At 38.5% G+C, this 17,636-nt stretch overlaps 1 protein-coding gene across 5 annotated transcripts in view; it reads right to left on the bottom strand.

The window, feature by feature from the left end:
• Positions 1–17,636, bottom strand: part of robo1 (roundabout 1) — a 670,252-nt gene that overhangs the window by 34,809 nt on the left and 617,807 nt on the right. For all 5 annotated transcript variants that reach the window (XM_069828459.1, XM_069828460.1, XM_069828458.1 and 2 more), the window contains exons 6-9: positions 8,595–8,861; positions 6,611–7,093; positions 3,013–3,338; positions 1,544–2,000 (exon numbers count right to left, since the gene is read on the bottom strand). In XM_069828459.1, coding sequence (XP_069684560.1) covers positions 1,544–2,000; positions 3,013–3,338; positions 6,611–7,093; positions 8,595–8,861 — 1,533 coding nt within the window. The remainder of the gene's footprint in view (positions 1–1,543; positions 2,001–3,012; positions 3,339–6,610; positions 7,094–8,594; positions 8,862–17,636) is intronic.

The following is a 17,636-nucleotide window of genomic DNA, read 5'->3' as shown; positions in this document are numbered from 1 at the left end:
GTAACACATATCATACCAATGTGGAAAGGTATTATACTGCATTTTTTATGTACGAATTTTGATTTTTGTTATGAAATAAACACCAGCAAGATAAAACGCACTATAAGTCGAATGATCAGAGCGTCATCTTTCCATGTTACAGACCTGAATTTGCTATTGAAGCTAAATGATAGCTATGAGCAATATGGAATGACGACAAAGACCATGGTCATAGGAAGAAAAATAAATAAGGTAAACTTGCGAATTCTACATGAGGCATTAGACCAAGCTTCAAATACTTGGGTATACTATAACACTATAAGCAGTAACATAAACCACTGTAAAGAAGTCAAAAGAAGGATTTTAATAGAAAAAGGAGTATCTTCTGCGGACGTATGGAGAAAGAACTAAGGAAGAGACTATGAAGTGCTTGTGTGGAGTGTAATATTGTATGGGACAGAAACATGGACATTACGATGAAATGAAGAGAAGCGACTAGAAGCATTTGAAATGTGAATATGAAAAAGGATGGAGCATGTGAAATGAACAGACGGAATAAGAAACCAAGCTGTGTTGGAAAGAGTGGGTGAAGAAAGACTGATGGTGAAACTGATCAGGAAGAGCAAAGGGAATTGGCTGGGGAACTGGTTGAGAAGGAACTGCCTACTGAAGGATGCACTGGACGTAATGTTTAACGGGAGAAGAGTTCAGAGCAGAAGAAGATATCAGATGATAGACGACATTAAGATATGTGGATCATATGCGGAGACTAAAAGAAACGCAGAAAATAGGAAATATTGGAGAGTGCTGGGTTTGCAGTGAAAAACCTGCCTTTGGACAGAACACTCTGAATGAATGAATGAATGAATGACAGCCGAATTCAAATCCCGGTAAATCGAAGAGAGATGAGTGATGAGAATAGAGGCATGGGTCAATATCTTTCGGAGTATTCCTGTTAACTTGCCATTGTTCTGCAATTTCTCCGTACGTAATTCAAGATCATCCTTAGGACCCATGCAGTTTAAGTGAACAACTACAGCATAATACCAACTACTCAACAGATCAATTGCATTGAACTTATATGGCGAACGCTCTATGAGGCAAGTGATCACGGGAAACGACGAAAATCCCTGCTGTTGGTGCCAAAGGCTGAATATTGAGCCTGACAATTTACAAGTAAAAAAAAAAAAAAAAACTGCTGGCCTATCCTTACGAAATTCGCATGGAATTATATACAATTCAACTGCAGAGGTTATTCAGCGGCGAAACTGAACATGGGAGAGAAATTGCCGAAAAAAATTTATCTAAAGTCCTCTATCAGGGCAATGTTCTTTAAAATAAAATCCAGTTAAAAGAAGGTATTCCACATAAAGCAAAATTATAAATATATAACCAAGGAGACGTTAAAGGTATATGAAATAATAAATTTCACGTAAAATGAAAGTAAGATCCAGTGGCTAGCATGGTATTCGCTTGACCACCGAAGATGACAAGACAAGATGAGGGGTGTCTGAAAATACGAGACAGTTGCCAATCCTGATTTAATACAAATGGTAACACTTACCATCTTCTGCAGTCTGTACGTTTTTGGAATTGGACGGCTGTCCCTCGATGGACTTGAAGAACGGCACTAGGAAGAACTCGTACTTGGTAAACTTGCGGAGGTTCGCGACGGTGTAGCTGGTGGAGACCGCGTTGAGCACGGTCACCATGTTGTACTGCTGCGAGCCGCCCGACACGTCCCGAAAGCGAATGTAGAAGCCCTCGACGTACATCTCGCCGCCCAGCACGTCCCACACCAGCCGCACCGACGTGGAGCTCAGCGGCTGCACGTCGCGCAGCTGCACCACCTTGGTGCCCAGGCGGGCGCGTGCCTCATCCAGCTCATACTGGGGTACCGCGCGTCTGTCCGCGCCCAGAGTGCGTACCACCTCGGATACGGGACTGGGTACTGACAGTCCGTGCGAGTTCTCCGCCCGCACCAGGAACACGTACGACGTATCTGGCTTTAGGTCCTCGATCTACGATCGCAAGTAACGGACAAAATACATTAATAATAATAATAATAATAATAATAATAATAATAATAATAATAATAAACACTAATCAGTAATATTAGAGGAAAAAAAAATCGCCCCGGCGCCGGAGATCGAACCCGGGTCCTTGGTTCTACATACCAAGCGCTCTAACCATTGAGCTACGCCGAAGTTCAATCCTCGGCACCGGATCGAATCCTCTTCCTCCAGTGTTTTTCCCTTTGTGGCCTGACTCCAAGTTCGACATGTATGTTGGCATTTTTATATTAAGTCAACTGCCATTATATATGGAGCGCACTCAGTTGAATGACTTGGTGGCCGGGATTCCACAGTAATATGCACCGTTGTTTGAAGAATTAACGTAAAGATTTTTTTTTCTCCTCTAATATTAATTGTTACCGTAACAGTCGTATTCTATAGACGAGAAATTTATTCTAATTTGCAGTCGCGAATGGTATGTGTATTGTTTGTGATTGGTATTGTCCGCCAGTATCGCCAATTCCCAAAATAAAATGGCACCAGGCATCCTTTAAAAGTATAAGGTAAAGCATGGTTAGGAAACGGCAAAAAGGCAGCATTCCGAAGATTCCGTAGAATGATGGAATAATTTGTAAGGTGTGGTTACGTGCAAGTTTCTTTGCTACAATGTAACATGTTAGTTACAAATTGGATATCCCTCTCCAAAGTTCACACATGTTTATTTTATTACCGTGTAGGCCTATTATAGAACAGCTGAAATACAATATTATCAGAGAAATGTCTCTCATAAAACCCCAGGACGACCTTCGTATTAATTCTAAATTTTCTAAAGAGATGACAGCTATAACGATATATAGATAGAGAACATCTCCAGTATCTGCCATGGAATGGATAATTTCTATTGTTAATGTACTGACTGTCAGATACATTCAACTTTGCCTGCCTTCCTTTCTACTGAGAAACGTGTCATGTTTTGCAGGCGGGCCGATACTTGTAATCCACGATTCTGAATACTCACTGTGATGGTGTCCGCGGTGACGCGGTTGGCGGCCACCACCCACCCCGTCTGTAGGTCGGAACTGAAGTACTCGACGGTGTAGCCGATGAGGGGCGAAGCGCCGGACTTGCTGTGGCTCGCGTCGTGCCATGTCACAGTCACGGAGGACTGCGTGGTGTTGAGGACGTGAGGCTGGGGCGGCGCGCCGGGGAATGTGGACGGGTCAGGCATGCGGTGCAGGTTGGGCGCCGCTGTCTTCTCCACCGTCAGCGACGCCGACCACGACGTCTCGCCGCTCTCTGAGCTCGCCGTGCACGTGTACAGCCCCGAGTCGCTCAGCTGCAGGTCTGCAACACCACAAGCATTTGTGCATATCAATTACAGTGTTAAGTACTTATTTGGTCGAACCAGCTGCAAACATTTTTAAAACTACTTGTACAAAGAATTCAGAGAGAATAATTATTAAGCACGATAGATAAATCATCCAACAGCTTTCAAACCAAACACTTCAAAGTAAATCCCTGGCCATCCTCAAATGACCTCGGTTTAATTCATAACCATTTGCATATAATATATGATTAAGCCCATCGGTGATCCCTTATGGGTATTCACAACGAATTTTTGGTAGGGTGTGCCAGTCTACACCTATAGCCCGGCAACAAACATTTCAAAGTGCTCAGAAACCAAGTGCTCCTACCGGTCATACTGGAGTGGGGATTAAGTTATTTGTCATAAAACTTTTGAAGAGTAAGTTTCTGCTCCTGTGAAGTACGGCTTACTCTAGACAGTGTAATATTGCACTGTTGTATTTGTATTACATTAGCGTATTTCAGGTCAGTGTTAATGTGTAAAATGGCCTACCTCTCTGTCACGCTTCTCGTTATCAGTATCGGACGTGACAATATGACATCATGCTCTAAACAGGAATGGAAGCGCTATGTTTAGTTTCTTGTCGCTCTATAACACTTGTATCTATCTAAATCTAACTTAAACCTAAGGAAAACATAAACACCCAGGCCATACATACCGAGAAACAATCCCAAAACAAGGAAACATCCTTTGGCATAGTCGGGAATCGAACCCGAAATCTCCTAGTTAGGAGCCACCATTGCTAACTACTAGTCCAAGAGGCTAACCTCAAGTTATGTAAGCTTGTCTTATTTATGTATTGGTATGTCGGCAAGTACTGTTACAGTACCTACATATAAACGAATGAATGAAGGAACGAACAAACTAGTAAACAAGTAAGCAAATAAATAAACATGTACATAATTAAAATTGATAGATAGATAGATAGATAGATAGATAGATAGATAGATAGATAGATAGATAGATAGATAGATAGATAGATAGATAGATAGATAGATAGATAGATAGATAGATAGATAGATAGATAGATAGATCAATGGATGGATGGATGGATGGATGGATGGATAGATAGATAGATAGATAGATAGATAGATAGATAGATAGATAGATAGATAGATAGATAGATAGATAGATAGATAGATAGATAGATAGATAGATAGATAGATAGATAGATAGATAGATGGATCGATGGATGGATGGATGGATAGATAGATAGATAGATAGATAGATAGATAGATAGATAGATAGATAGATAGATAGATAGATAGATAGATAGATAGATAGATAGATAGATAGATAGATAGATAGAAGTGCCCTATGTAAATATATGCACAAATACTAAATGGACAAATTACTAAATAAAGAGATCAGCAAATAAATGAACAAGTAAATATGTCCATCAATAAAGTTTAAAACCCCCTAGAGTGTAAGCATCTCGGATTTTGTTCGGTTGGTGAGCTAGTTCAATAACAGCATTTCATGTTGTGGAATTACTACCCATGTAATTTAATATGGATTAAATTAACTGAACTGAAATCTATGAGAAATAGTGTGCAGAGAGTGAGTTGTTCAAAACGATGAAGTTATTAATCTGAACCGTAACAATGAAATAAACTGTGTTATCATTTTAACACGACAATTATTATTTTCCAAAAACGAATCGCTATTGATTTTGCACATTTTCTGTCAATAGGCATGAAATTAAAATTCAGCACAAACAAATTACGTTTACAATAGGATTACTTCGCATCACCGTCTGATGGGATTGCAACTGGTACGATAGATGAGTGGAAGAAGTTGTCGGCTATGGAGGGAAATTGCGAAACGGCAGCGAAACTTGAACGCGTGGCAGAAAAGAAAATAATTCATTACAAGCAGTCCAAGTAGGGCCTAAGGTTCTTAAAATGGCTTCGAAAATGTACGAATCTAATTGAAAATTACGAAATTGTTACAGCCAATCTAAAAGATCGGCAAAAGACAAGACATAGACCTAAGTCACTTTTATCGTAAGAACGATGGAATGTAACGAACCGACCAAACTATTTGCAGTCTTATAGTAGGCCTACATCATAGGCGTGATAACCCAGCAGTTAAACCGATGTTATCGGTTCTGTATAACAACAGGGCGCAGCTTTGTAATTTGCATGAAACTACTGGCATCTTTTGTTTCGACGGCTACTAGCAAAGTTATTAAAGGGGTGGTTCTGGGCTTGTAGAAGGAGTCGTAAGGCACTTACTCCATTTATTGAGGATATGTCCTATTTAGAAAAGGAGTCACAAGTCTGCTGAATAAAGATTTTAAGGATGAAGAAAACTGAAAGGATACCAAGCGGATACTTTTCTGAAAAACATTGTTAAGAGACACCATTGATCATTATGTAAGCTGAACAGCGACAGATATAACATGGTAAACTATAATATCGCGTGATTCAAATGAGAGATATAAGGCGAACAGAAAATGATGAGACGCTAAAATTGTTAATTTTAGCACGATAAAAATCTAATGTGAATTGTTAGACAAAGTATTATGAAATACATTTCGACCTTGATTTTTCAACTTCCTTTCATTTAGAAATAATTGTAATTTTTTTATTCCTTGTATTACCGTATGCCAGATTATAGTAATTAAAATTAATTATGAATAGGCCTATTTGTTTCTCACGTGAACTGGACAGAGGTCTTTGTATGTATGGGTACACATACTGCATATGGAATGAATGAATAAATAAATAAATAATGGAAATTAAATTGATACCATGAATCCCAGTAAAAACAAAATTATTTACGGTGACTATTACTTCCTGTTTTTTTCGGCATGTTGACTGCTTTATTGAAGGCAGACCTGAACTGTGTATCTGGGATTCAATGTCACTGATCTATACCCCATACGCAACTACGCTGTTGCGGGTTGCCTGGTGACTCTAGGTAATCAAACACAGGACTCTAGTGATGACAAGTTGTAGGAGATATGGGATGGAGACTGAGTCATCACCTCACATTTTGCTGGATTGCCCAGTTCTAAGCCAAATCAGGCATCGTTATCTCGGAAAACATGTCTCCCGAGAAATTTCAGGAAATTAAGCTCAGCAGCGTCACAAAGGTGATAACACATTGCTGTCTTCTGGGTTGATTTCCAGTTTATGTGCCTAGGTGCTACAGTAGTAGTATACATACTCGTATACTATTAATTTTGAAGAACAAAGAGAAGAAGATGGGGAAAGGCGATAAGAAGGCAGAATGACAGACTTACCGTCGATGTGCAGTGTGCCCGACTCCATGACCTTGACACGGGTGCCCTGGCCTGCCAGCGGGGAGCCGTTCTTGTACCATCGGATCCTGGGGGACGGCGTCCCCGTGGCCTGGCAGGGCAGGGTGGCCACTGATTGCAGGGGCAGCGTCTGGTTGGCGGGGCCGATCTGCACGATGGGCGGCGGGACGTCGTCCACCGACGTGACTTGCAGGAAGGCGCGCACGGTGGTGGAGCCCGCCACGCTGAGCGCTGAGCAGGCCAGGAAGCCTGCGTCCTCGCGCTGCACGCCTTGGATGCGCAGCGTGCCCTCCGGTGTCACGCGCAGGTGGCCGTACGCGTTGCCGGGGAACATCAGCACCTGGCTGCCCTCCTTGGTCCAGAACACAGACGGAGGCGGGTTACCAGTCGCCACGCACTCGAAGCTCGCCAGACCGTTCAGCCCCACTTTCTGGTCCTGGGGTTTCGTTGTAAATGTGGGAGGCGCTGCGGAAAAATATTACTTGTATTAAGAAGATTGCCTCTCGTTCAGACTGGGTTCTTTTACTTACTCGAAACTCTGAAATTCACTTTCTTCCTCATGAACGATTTCATACTGATTTTTGTGAACCCAAAATCTTCTTACTGTAGCGGTAGCAACAAACATGACAATTATTTTATAAATGAACTAAAAATGTCGAAATTTGTAGTGCAATAAAATCAAAACGAAACAGAAAGATATGGAGATAGAAGAGAGGAGATAAAGGTGGTGAGAAAGGATATGACAGTAAAGGAAGAAGTATGACATGAGAAGCGAGGAAGAACTCAATACATACTTTTATGGGGTTAGAACCTGTCCTTGGTACTAATTCACGGAGGGCCAGATGAGAAACCACGCAATGGGTGATGCACCAGCATGGCACACACTAACGCTAGGGAAGCTCGAACATTGATAGAGGGTGCTAGCAGAAAGATTGGTAGGATACACTTATCCTTTAATCGTGGTATAGTGGACCTATTAACAGGACACAACACTCTAAGAAAACACCTGCATGTATTAGGACTGACTACAGATCCCACATGTGAAAGAGAAGTTGAATCTTATTTCCACATATTATGCGATTGTGAGCCTTTGTCCACAATTACATGTCTTCTTGGGCTCGGATAGGATGGAATCAAAAGATATAACGAATGCTTTTGAAAGTAATCCTGTCTTCAAGGAGGCCTCCGGACTTGGGTAAACTTTCCAGTTATCTGAAGCACAATGGGCTCATATAAGTGGCCTAAGTGCACGGGACCGAAGAGCTCGACTCATTTCAATTCATTCATTCATTCTGGCGGAACGCGCTGGAACGGCGTTCGGGCACATTTGTGTTACATTCTTCATCATGGAACCTAAATATGTGTGAATAACTATATTTTCAATATAATTTTTCTTTGAATTTCGCTTAGACCTTGAAAGTATTAGTTGGGCGTAAAGGAGGTTAAAAACGACAAAATTCCTGTGCAGTGAACAGTAATCATCTCCCCGGCCGCTATAAAATATTCTACACAGAGTTCCACTATCTTTTTCTCCAGAAGAAAAACACTGATTGTTATTATTACTCGTATATTCTTATTATTAATAAAAACAAATATGTGTATCGCGATATCGTGGGCGTTCAGTAAAGTGTGTCGTCAATCAAAAAAGGTTGGGAACCACTGCACTAATCTATGGTTGGGATGATTTGATTTTATAAGGACTTTAAGACATGTTTTACTTCAATAATATACATTATATCCAAACTTCCCCATCCAAGGAGTAAATTTAGTATAGTTAAACTTAGGGTAATTATCATGATAAGAAGAGGCCCGGTCAAGTTGACCCGAGCTGCAAAGGAATGTGATAGAGGATTGGACCTAAATAATTCTGAAGACAAAGACATTTCAACATGACGCAAACAATGATGCTTTCTCATGGACGCACATCTGACTGCCGCTACCGTCAGTATTGCACACTTGTACTCACAGTGGACGGTAAGCGATGCGCGGGCCGACACGCTGCCAACCAGGTTCTCTGCGTCGCAGATGTACAGTCCCTCGTCGGCCGGCTCCACGTTCTCTATGCGGAGGGATTTGTCGTCAAGAATCTGCGCGCGCCCAATCGGCATCTTGCCGTCGTCACGCCGCCATAGAATATTAGGCTCAGGATCGCCACCCACCCGGCACTGGAACTGGACGCTCTGCCCCTCCAGTACCGTCGCGTCTGATGGCTCCTTGCTCAGGAAAGGCTTCACTGCAATATATACCAGGGTGTCAGGAAGTTAGTCACAAACTGCAGTACGCCTTGCTCGGGAGGCAACTCCACCGACAGGGTTGTTTTAATAGTTGCCATCTTAGTAAGGGAGTAAATGCATAATAATATTTATCATAACCTTTGAAAACAGAGGTGTATTTTTATGTTTACATAATAATAATAATAATAATAATAATAATAATAATAATAATAATAATAATAATAATGACCACGCATTTTTAGAAAAAAAAGTTACTTTCTATTGATAACGTATAGCTTTTGGACTTGGTATTTATACATTTCATGAACATTTATGCTTATTTGAGAATGCCTAAAATAACCCATTTTGACTTTTTTACCTATTTTTTCCCATTTCAAACTGGACAGCGAAATTTTCCGTTTGTGAAGTGTCATTTAAAAAAAAAATATAAAGTTCTACGTTGAAGAACTACAAAAAATACTTTTTTTTTCATCTCTCTTTCTCGCTCTCTGTCTGTGAGTGAATGAGCGCTTCTGTTATTGCCTGTTTGAATATAGCTAACTTTACTGACAACAATGGGTGCAACCAACAGTTTGGTAATTTAAATACGCTAAGGATTTCGAAATTCAGTATCCAGCCGTAGTGATGAGACAAACTGCTCTTTTGTGATCACTGTTCGACCTGTGATTGCTCATTTATGATCACGGTGATCTTAGACAGTGAAACAGTGAAAACAGTGATTGAATTGCGAACTTGTTCGAGGTGAACACTGAACAGTTCATTCTTCCCCGCTCAACAGAGCGTCTCACTGCGATGTTTCAATGCTGTCTATATTTCACACATAGTAGGAGAGGGCGAGAAAATGTTGAGGTTATGTGTTTGTACTTGACAGAAGTCAAGTATAAGCACAATACTGAGAAGTAAATATAGTCGTTTCATCATTCTAAAAACAGATTAACGATTAGAAAGTCAGTATTTATTTATTTATTCATTCATTCATTTAAGCTAATGCTATAGACAAACTGAACATGTGTCGTCTGGCTACCCAATATAATGACTGTCAATTTGATCTTGTTCAGTATTAGTGAAGTGAAATATTATATAAGAAAAAACGGAAAATTAGTAATTTTGATAAAATTCACACATTCATCACTCGGAAATGAATATTTGGTCACACTGTTGATGTAGTATGGTGAAGGACCTTGGAGTCGTACTGGCATTTCCGCAGTTAAAAACTTTGAAGTAAAAACTATGCAGGAAGAAAAATATAACTTATTAAAAATGCAGAAATGTTCCACATGATGGGAAGAAACAATAGAACACTGGCGGAACATCATGGTTAGAAGTTGTTGGACATAATGAAAATGTGACACGGAACAGACGACTATTTGGTTACATTGTTGATGTAGTATGACACCTCGGACGGCAAGAATAAATTAGTCTTTAGAGGAAATCAAGAAGCCCAAAAATCAGTAAGTAAATACAGTTATTTAGAAACTCTAGACTTCTATGAAAGACCACCTTGAAAGCCCTACTGCCCTACTCAAAGTGACTGAAGATATGCGAGAAGCAATGGACGGAAGCGAGGTGACCATATTAATTCTACTACACTTCAGTAAAGGATTCGACTCTTGACCTACTACTTGCAAGACTAAGAACGTTATACTTGTCTGACAACTGCATTAATTGGATGGACTCTTATCTTCGTGATCGTCAACAATGTATCTCAGTACAAAATCGGTTTTCCCCTTGGCGATACACGAAAGTAGGAGTACCTCAAGGCACCGTGCTTGGACCACTGCATTTCTCCATTTATATTAATGACGTGACTACAAACTTACATTACTGCAAGTATCACATTTACGCAGACGACTTACAAGTCTAAATACACTCCCGACCAGACGAAATTGATGCAACTATTGGCAAAATTAATCATGACTTGAATCAAGTTTCTTCATGGGCGAAAAAGTTCGGACTTAGGTTAAATGCTAGTAAGTCACAAGCTATAATAATTGGACATAGGAGACTACTGAACACAATGAACAACAGACATATCCCAATTATTACAGTATATAATGCCACTATTCCGTAGCATTCCGTCGTCAGGAACCTCGGCATTTTTTGGACGAAAATTTAAATTGGGAATGCCAAATAAAAGAAATATCCAAGAGAGTGTGCTATACCATGCATTCTCTTAACCCATTCAGAAACTTCTTCCCGCCAGAATTAAAACAGACTTTAGTGCAAACCCTCGTACTACCACTGTTTGACTATTGCGACGTAATACAGACTTGACAACTGACCTTTCGAACAAGCTGCAGCGTGTGCACAATATGAGTGTCAGATTCATCAGCAATGCTCACAAATTTGACCACATTACACCCTCGTTCAAATCTTTATCCTGGCTGCAGCTTAATAACCGTAGAACATTTCATTCGCTGTCTCTTCTGTTTCGAGTTCTCCACACTTCTACTCCAAATTATCTTCGTTCCCGGTTTAACTACTTATCCTCCAATCAGAATCTAAACACCAGGTCACAGGAGAGCCAAATCCTAGCAATTCCTGCCCATAGAACATCCCACTATTCATCCTCTTTCACTGTCTCAGTCCCCCGTGAATGGAATTCTCTACCTCAGAAGATAAGGGGCTGCCAGACAATAACCACTTTCAAGAAAAGGCTAAACGATTTCTTACGGGCGCAGTCAAATTGAAGTCATAATTGTGATCGAGTTTAATAATTTAATTTAATTTAGGTATGACTATCATTACTATTATTATTATTATTATTATTATTATTATTATAATTATTACATAATTATTTTATTGGTGTTGTGAAAAGAATTGTCATTGTATTATATTCATTATGTATTATATTGTCTTGTATTGTAGTATTGTATTGCTTTGAATTGTATTGTGTTAATTATGTTATATTCATAGCATTGTAGTAATTTTCTATCATACTGGTTGAGTGGAAGAGAAGGCCAAATGGCCTTAACTCTGCCAGTTAAAATAAACCATTATTATTATTATTATTATTATTATTATTATTATTATTATTATTATTATTATTATTATTATTATAAAGCAGTCTGTCACTTTAATGCTTTAAGGGAAAAGATATTATTGTTCTCGGAATGATTTAGATATTTTGCGTCTACCCATACTTTTTTGTTGCGCTTCGCCACTGATGCGAAACCAGTAACAAAGGCTCTAAACGACATTTCATATAAGTTGAGAGAATGCGAAGGCATTTCTTTCCCCTTCTATTTGCCCTGAGTCCTTCAGTGACAGACTGGTAGCTGTTACCTCTTATACCTGCACCCCCCAAGCTGTACACACTAAAAAATAAAATATTAAATAAAGTATATAAGTGAACATAAAATACAGTGTTATAGATGTTTGACAATTACATGTTAGAGTATATTTTTGTGTAGTGCTTACAATATTTTCAACAAATAATTAATCACATTTAGGAATGTCAGTTTGAATTATGAACGCAGGGGGAGCGACACAGTGCAGATTGTCCCATTGTGTATGTTGTAGAGTAGCAACTAGCGGTGGAGAAAACATTCATCTTCTGTTGTTAGTAGATTTATAATGTGTCAGTTGATATAAACAGCAATAAATTCAATGTAAACGCTTAGTATGGACTCTCGAAATATAGAGTACCGGTAAATACTTTCAGAAATAAAATTTGTCACTATATAGAAAGTCAATTAGTCGAAGTTTGTGAAATGGACAGTAGCATCTCCCCTTCACTGATGATAGGGAGTGTGAGTGGAGGGGAAAGCCTATCAACCAAACTGAAATGGAGTTTATTTATTTTTTATTTATTTATTTATTTAACCTGGTAGAGATAAGGCCATCAGGCCTTCTCTTCCCCTCTACCAGGGGATTCCAACTACAATATTAAGAATACAATTACAATTATAATTACAATTAATATTAAATTTACAGATTAGTCATAATATAGTAAGTAGGCTACATTTTTGTAGCTAATATAGGGCTAAATCAGCTAAATTCTGTTCTATGAAAAACCTTTTGCACACTTATATTTTATTACTCAACTCATAACATAAACACAAGTGACATTAGAATTTTTCTGTTCTGCAAAAGTACTGGTATCAATAACTCACTTTTACATCATACAGGTTTTTCCACCAGTGAAAGCAAGCAATAGTTTTGTGTGTCAATGGAATTTAACTGATGTAAATGTGTATCCAATAGGTGTAATTAAAGTGACAGTAGAGAAATATTACGTAGCTGTATTCCTGAAGAGCAGGAGCGATATCAGAAGCTTTGCGTGACAAGGGATACGTTATATGTACATTAAGAGCCTTGTACAGAGAAAAAAAAACCTGTTAGCTAGTCGTCAATTGCTATGTTAACTAGACTGCTTACTTATTGATCATACTACATTCACCAAACGTCTGCTTTTATTTGTCGCTTTTAACTACACCACAAGTATTAATAACAAATAAATATATTTGTCAATAATGCACAAAACTTATCTTCAGCCATTTAAGTGAATTACTAGGAGTCACCGGCATAGCCCAGTTGGCTAATGTGCTTGCCTTCCGATCCGGAGTCGCGCTCGGGCGCGGGTTCGATTTCCGCTTGGGTTGATTAAACGGCTGAGTTTTTCCGAAATTTTCCCCAACCGTAAGTCGAGTATCAGATACTCTATGGTGAATCCTCGGCCTCATCTCGCCAAACATCATCTCGCTATCACCAATACCATCGACGCTACATAACCTAGTAGTTGATACAGCGTCGTTAAGTAACCAACTAGAAAAGTTAGTAGGCCTTTGTTGACATGTTACGGTCTCCTGGCATCTTTTCAAGGGTCGACTCCTGGATCTTTTACTTCGAGGCGTACAGTGGAGGATCTGTAGACGCCATCTAGAACAATCCATTCTATTCACGTGCTGAATCCAATTCTGTCCTTAATTATTGAAGTGTTCATGATTAATTATTGAGGTGCTCATGAATAGGTGCTATTTTTAATTCTCTTACTATTGGTACATTTCTTTTATGATCAAGCAGACTACAACCAGTAGTTCTTCGTAAAGCTTTGTGCTCAGTCGTCAGGTAGTGTCTTTCGTCATGTGGAGAGCCTGAAGTATAGTGGAACGGCCAGCATGTTCGTTTCTTATCTGGGTAACACTACTTCAGTGAGACGTCTATGTACAGGAGTGGCAAAAAAAAAAAAAAAACCGGACCGACCCTTGTAGCTGATTTCAGAGCCTTGTTCACTCCAGAGCACGACAGACTGGTAACTAAGACTTTCGTGGTTCGAATCCTGCCTGGGAAGGAAACTTATTTTGTTCCTTATTCAAATTTATTCCCAATACTTTTCGACTGCAGCGATATTTTACTACTTAATTAACTTATTATTCCCAGAACATGAATTTTACCAGCAATCGAAAAGTACTGGGAATAAATTTGAATAAGGAACAAAATAAAGTTTCCTTCCCAGGCAGGATTCGAACCACGAAAGTCTTAGTTACCAGTCTATCGTACTCTCGAGTGAACAAGGTTCTGAAATCAGATACAAGGGTCGGTCCGGTTTTTTTGCCAGTACTGTATTATGACCCGCTAATTTCATTTCTCAGTTGTTCGGCGTTGTAGGCTATGTCTTCATTGTGTAAAGAAAATTAAATTATTACTATAAAGAAGAGTTTAAAGTTCAACGTGGACCTGGGAAAGATGGGATCAGGTCTAATCTTCTTCATAACAACTATTTTTATATACATTTTTCATCCATATTTGTCACTACGAATCTTTGCAACAGAGTTGTAAAGTGCCATAATTGTCCCTATTCACAAATCTTGCGACAAAAAAGGCCGATATCATTATTGCCATCTTTACGAATAGTCTTTGAAACCTAATTAGAAATCAATTATCACAATATCTAGAGGAAAATATTTTATCTCATTTGCAATTCAGATTTCGTCATAACATGAGCACGTAAGATGCTATCAAGTGTGTCACTGATAAACGTTCGATATCATTAATCAGAAGATACTTTTAGATAGACTCTACAATATAGGGATTGAGATGTTTTTCGCTCTTATTTACCAAACAGATATAAGCAGACTAACATTGGAGATAATTTTAGCTTTCGTACAACTATTGGCATCCCTCAAGGAATTATCTTAGGATTCCTACTGTTTATTATCTATATTCATTCATTCATAGTGTGTTACCCAAGGGCAGGTCTTTCACTGTAAATCCAGCATTGTCCAGTCTTTCTTATTTTCTGCCTTCCTCTTAGTCTCCGCATGATCCATATATCTTAATGTCGTCTATCATCTGATTTATTCTGCCCCGAACTCCTCTCACGTTCACCATTCCTTCCAGTGCATCCTTCAGTAGGCAGTTTCTTCTCAGTCAGTGACCCAGCCAATTCCTTTTTCTCTTCCTGATCAAATTATCTATATTAATAATCTATTATTAATAAGCCCAGATAAAATTAAAAGAAAAATTCACTCTTTCTATGATGTTTTTTTTTAAATCTTTAGTGGTACCAATTGGAAAATAGCATATCTAAATGTAAATATGGGAGTTAACATTGTTAAAAATTAATTAGATGCAAACCTTCAGTCTCTCAACATTTACAAAACAGCCGTTATCTTTCTTTAAATAAAATAAGGGTTATCCAAGTGAAAATAATTTCAAAATAACTTCACATACCGGAAATTATTGAAATGTTCATCTTTGCTCATGTCCTAAATTATTACATGTGGGCAGGTGAAATATTTAGGCTTATAAGGACCAAAACTTACATTGTAAAAAAAACATATAGATTACCTTTCCTCTAAATTAAGAAAATTGACATACTGTAAACATTTTACCAGCTACGATCCCTTCTGACACGTAATACAATACGGTCTATTTATTTAGAGTCCAATCGGTTAGTTCAGTATGGAATAATAGGTTTGGAATGTGTAACAAAATCTATTCTGTTCCCCCTAAATCAACTTAATAAGATAATAATTAAAGTTTATTTAAATATACATTTAGATTATCCAACAAATCTCATACAAAAAGGATTTCAAAATTTTACATTAAAAAATTACGAATATATTATACTGGACAACAGCAAAGTTGCGACATGAACGGGGTATAAAAGTTTTAGGCAATTAATTTGACAATTCGCCTGTTGCGTCTAACAGTAAGTTATCAGTTGATAAATTACCGGTAAGCTGTAGCGGTATTAAGCAAACATCCTTTAAAGGCTGAGTTTATATTTATCTTACGTTTATCATTGTAGGAAAGGACTAAAAATAACTATAAGAGAGAAAGGAACAGGACAGAAATGCTTTTAGCAGGTCTTCTATTCGTCCTGCTTTTAGATTTTCCTCCACAGTGTCATGGAGTGCAGATGTGATATATGCAGTTAGTTAAAATTCAAGTGAAAATTTCTTCTTAAATTATTAAAACGAAGTGTGTGTGATATGATGTAAAATTGACTTCATTGCCTGTTTAGAATTTTTGTTATTAACAATACCACCTAAGTGCATAAACAATCCTAACCGTTTGTGTTACATTTGCGGTAATGTGATGTTTGCTGTGCAGCGGATGAACATCTCTCTTACAATAAAAGAGCTCACAATCTTTATTTTGGTAAATTCTGCAAATTAGGAGACCAAGATAAGAGTTGGGCTCCACATATCTGTTGTAAGACTTGCTACACGAATCTTCTGGATTGGTTGAATCATAGGAGACCGTCGATTCCTTTCGCCATCTCGATGACTTGGCTGGAGCCTATAAATCACTCAGAAGACGGTTCCACCAATCCAACGTATGTGAAAGTGTGATTTTTTCATGACCGTCAGAAATACTTTGAGATGTATTTTTCTATGGAGGGTGATTTAGTGTCTTGCAGTAACGTTAGTGGTTTATAGGAGGCTCTGAACATTAATCGCATCTCTGAGGAGTGGCGGTTGTTCATAGATGCGTAAGTCTCAAAGCTGTATTGCTCCATAATAGCAATCAGTTACCGTCAATTCCTATTGGTTATTCCATGCTTATAAAGGAATCATATGACAGCCTGAAAATTGTCCTGGATTTAATTCATTATAACACCTATAAATGGAAAATGTGTGCTGACTTAAAAGTAATTGTAATATTAACTGGACTCCAACTAGGCTACACTAAACACTGTTGTTTCATATGTGAATGGCACATACGAGGACATAGTTTCAAAGGCCTTTACGTCAAAGTATAGAAACTGGAAAAATTATTGTTCAACATGAAGCTCTGGTGGAATCTGAAAATATTGTAATTCCTCCACTTCATACCAAACTTGGTTTCATCAAAAACTTTGTGAAAAAGTTGGACCGGAATGGACACGCATTCAGATATCTAGTTACAAAATTTCTCCGAGTATTAGTGAGGCAAAGATTAAGGAAGGAGTTTCTGTTGGCCAAAATATTCGTTAACTTCATCAAAATGAGATTTCTGAATACCTTTTAAGTGCCGTTGAGAAAGAATCATGAATTTCTTTCAGAAAAATCACAAAAAATTCCTTCGGAAACAGACGAGCTGGAAACTATGAGGACCTTCTTACAGATATGCTGTCATCTTATCACAAAATGGGGTGCAACATGTCCCTTAAATTACACTTCTTACACTTCCACCTGAATGTTTTCTCTTAAAGTTGTGGAGATGTTAGCGGAACATGGAGAACGTTTCCACCAACAAATCTCGTTAATGAAAAAGCGTTACCAAGGGAAGTGAAATGCAAGAATTCTTGCTGACTACTGCTGGACAATCATCAGTACAATCCT

The sequence above is a fragment of the Periplaneta americana genome, chromosome 6 (genome assembly GCF_040183065.1).
Source record: "Periplaneta americana isolate PAMFEO1 chromosome 6, P.americana_PAMFEO1_priV1, whole genome shotgun sequence".
NCBI lineage: Eukaryota > Metazoa > Arthropoda > Insecta > Blattodea > Blattidae > Periplaneta > Periplaneta americana.
The sequence above is the reverse complement of the archived record's forward strand: the minus strand, read 5'-3'. Positions and strand labels throughout refer to the sequence as shown.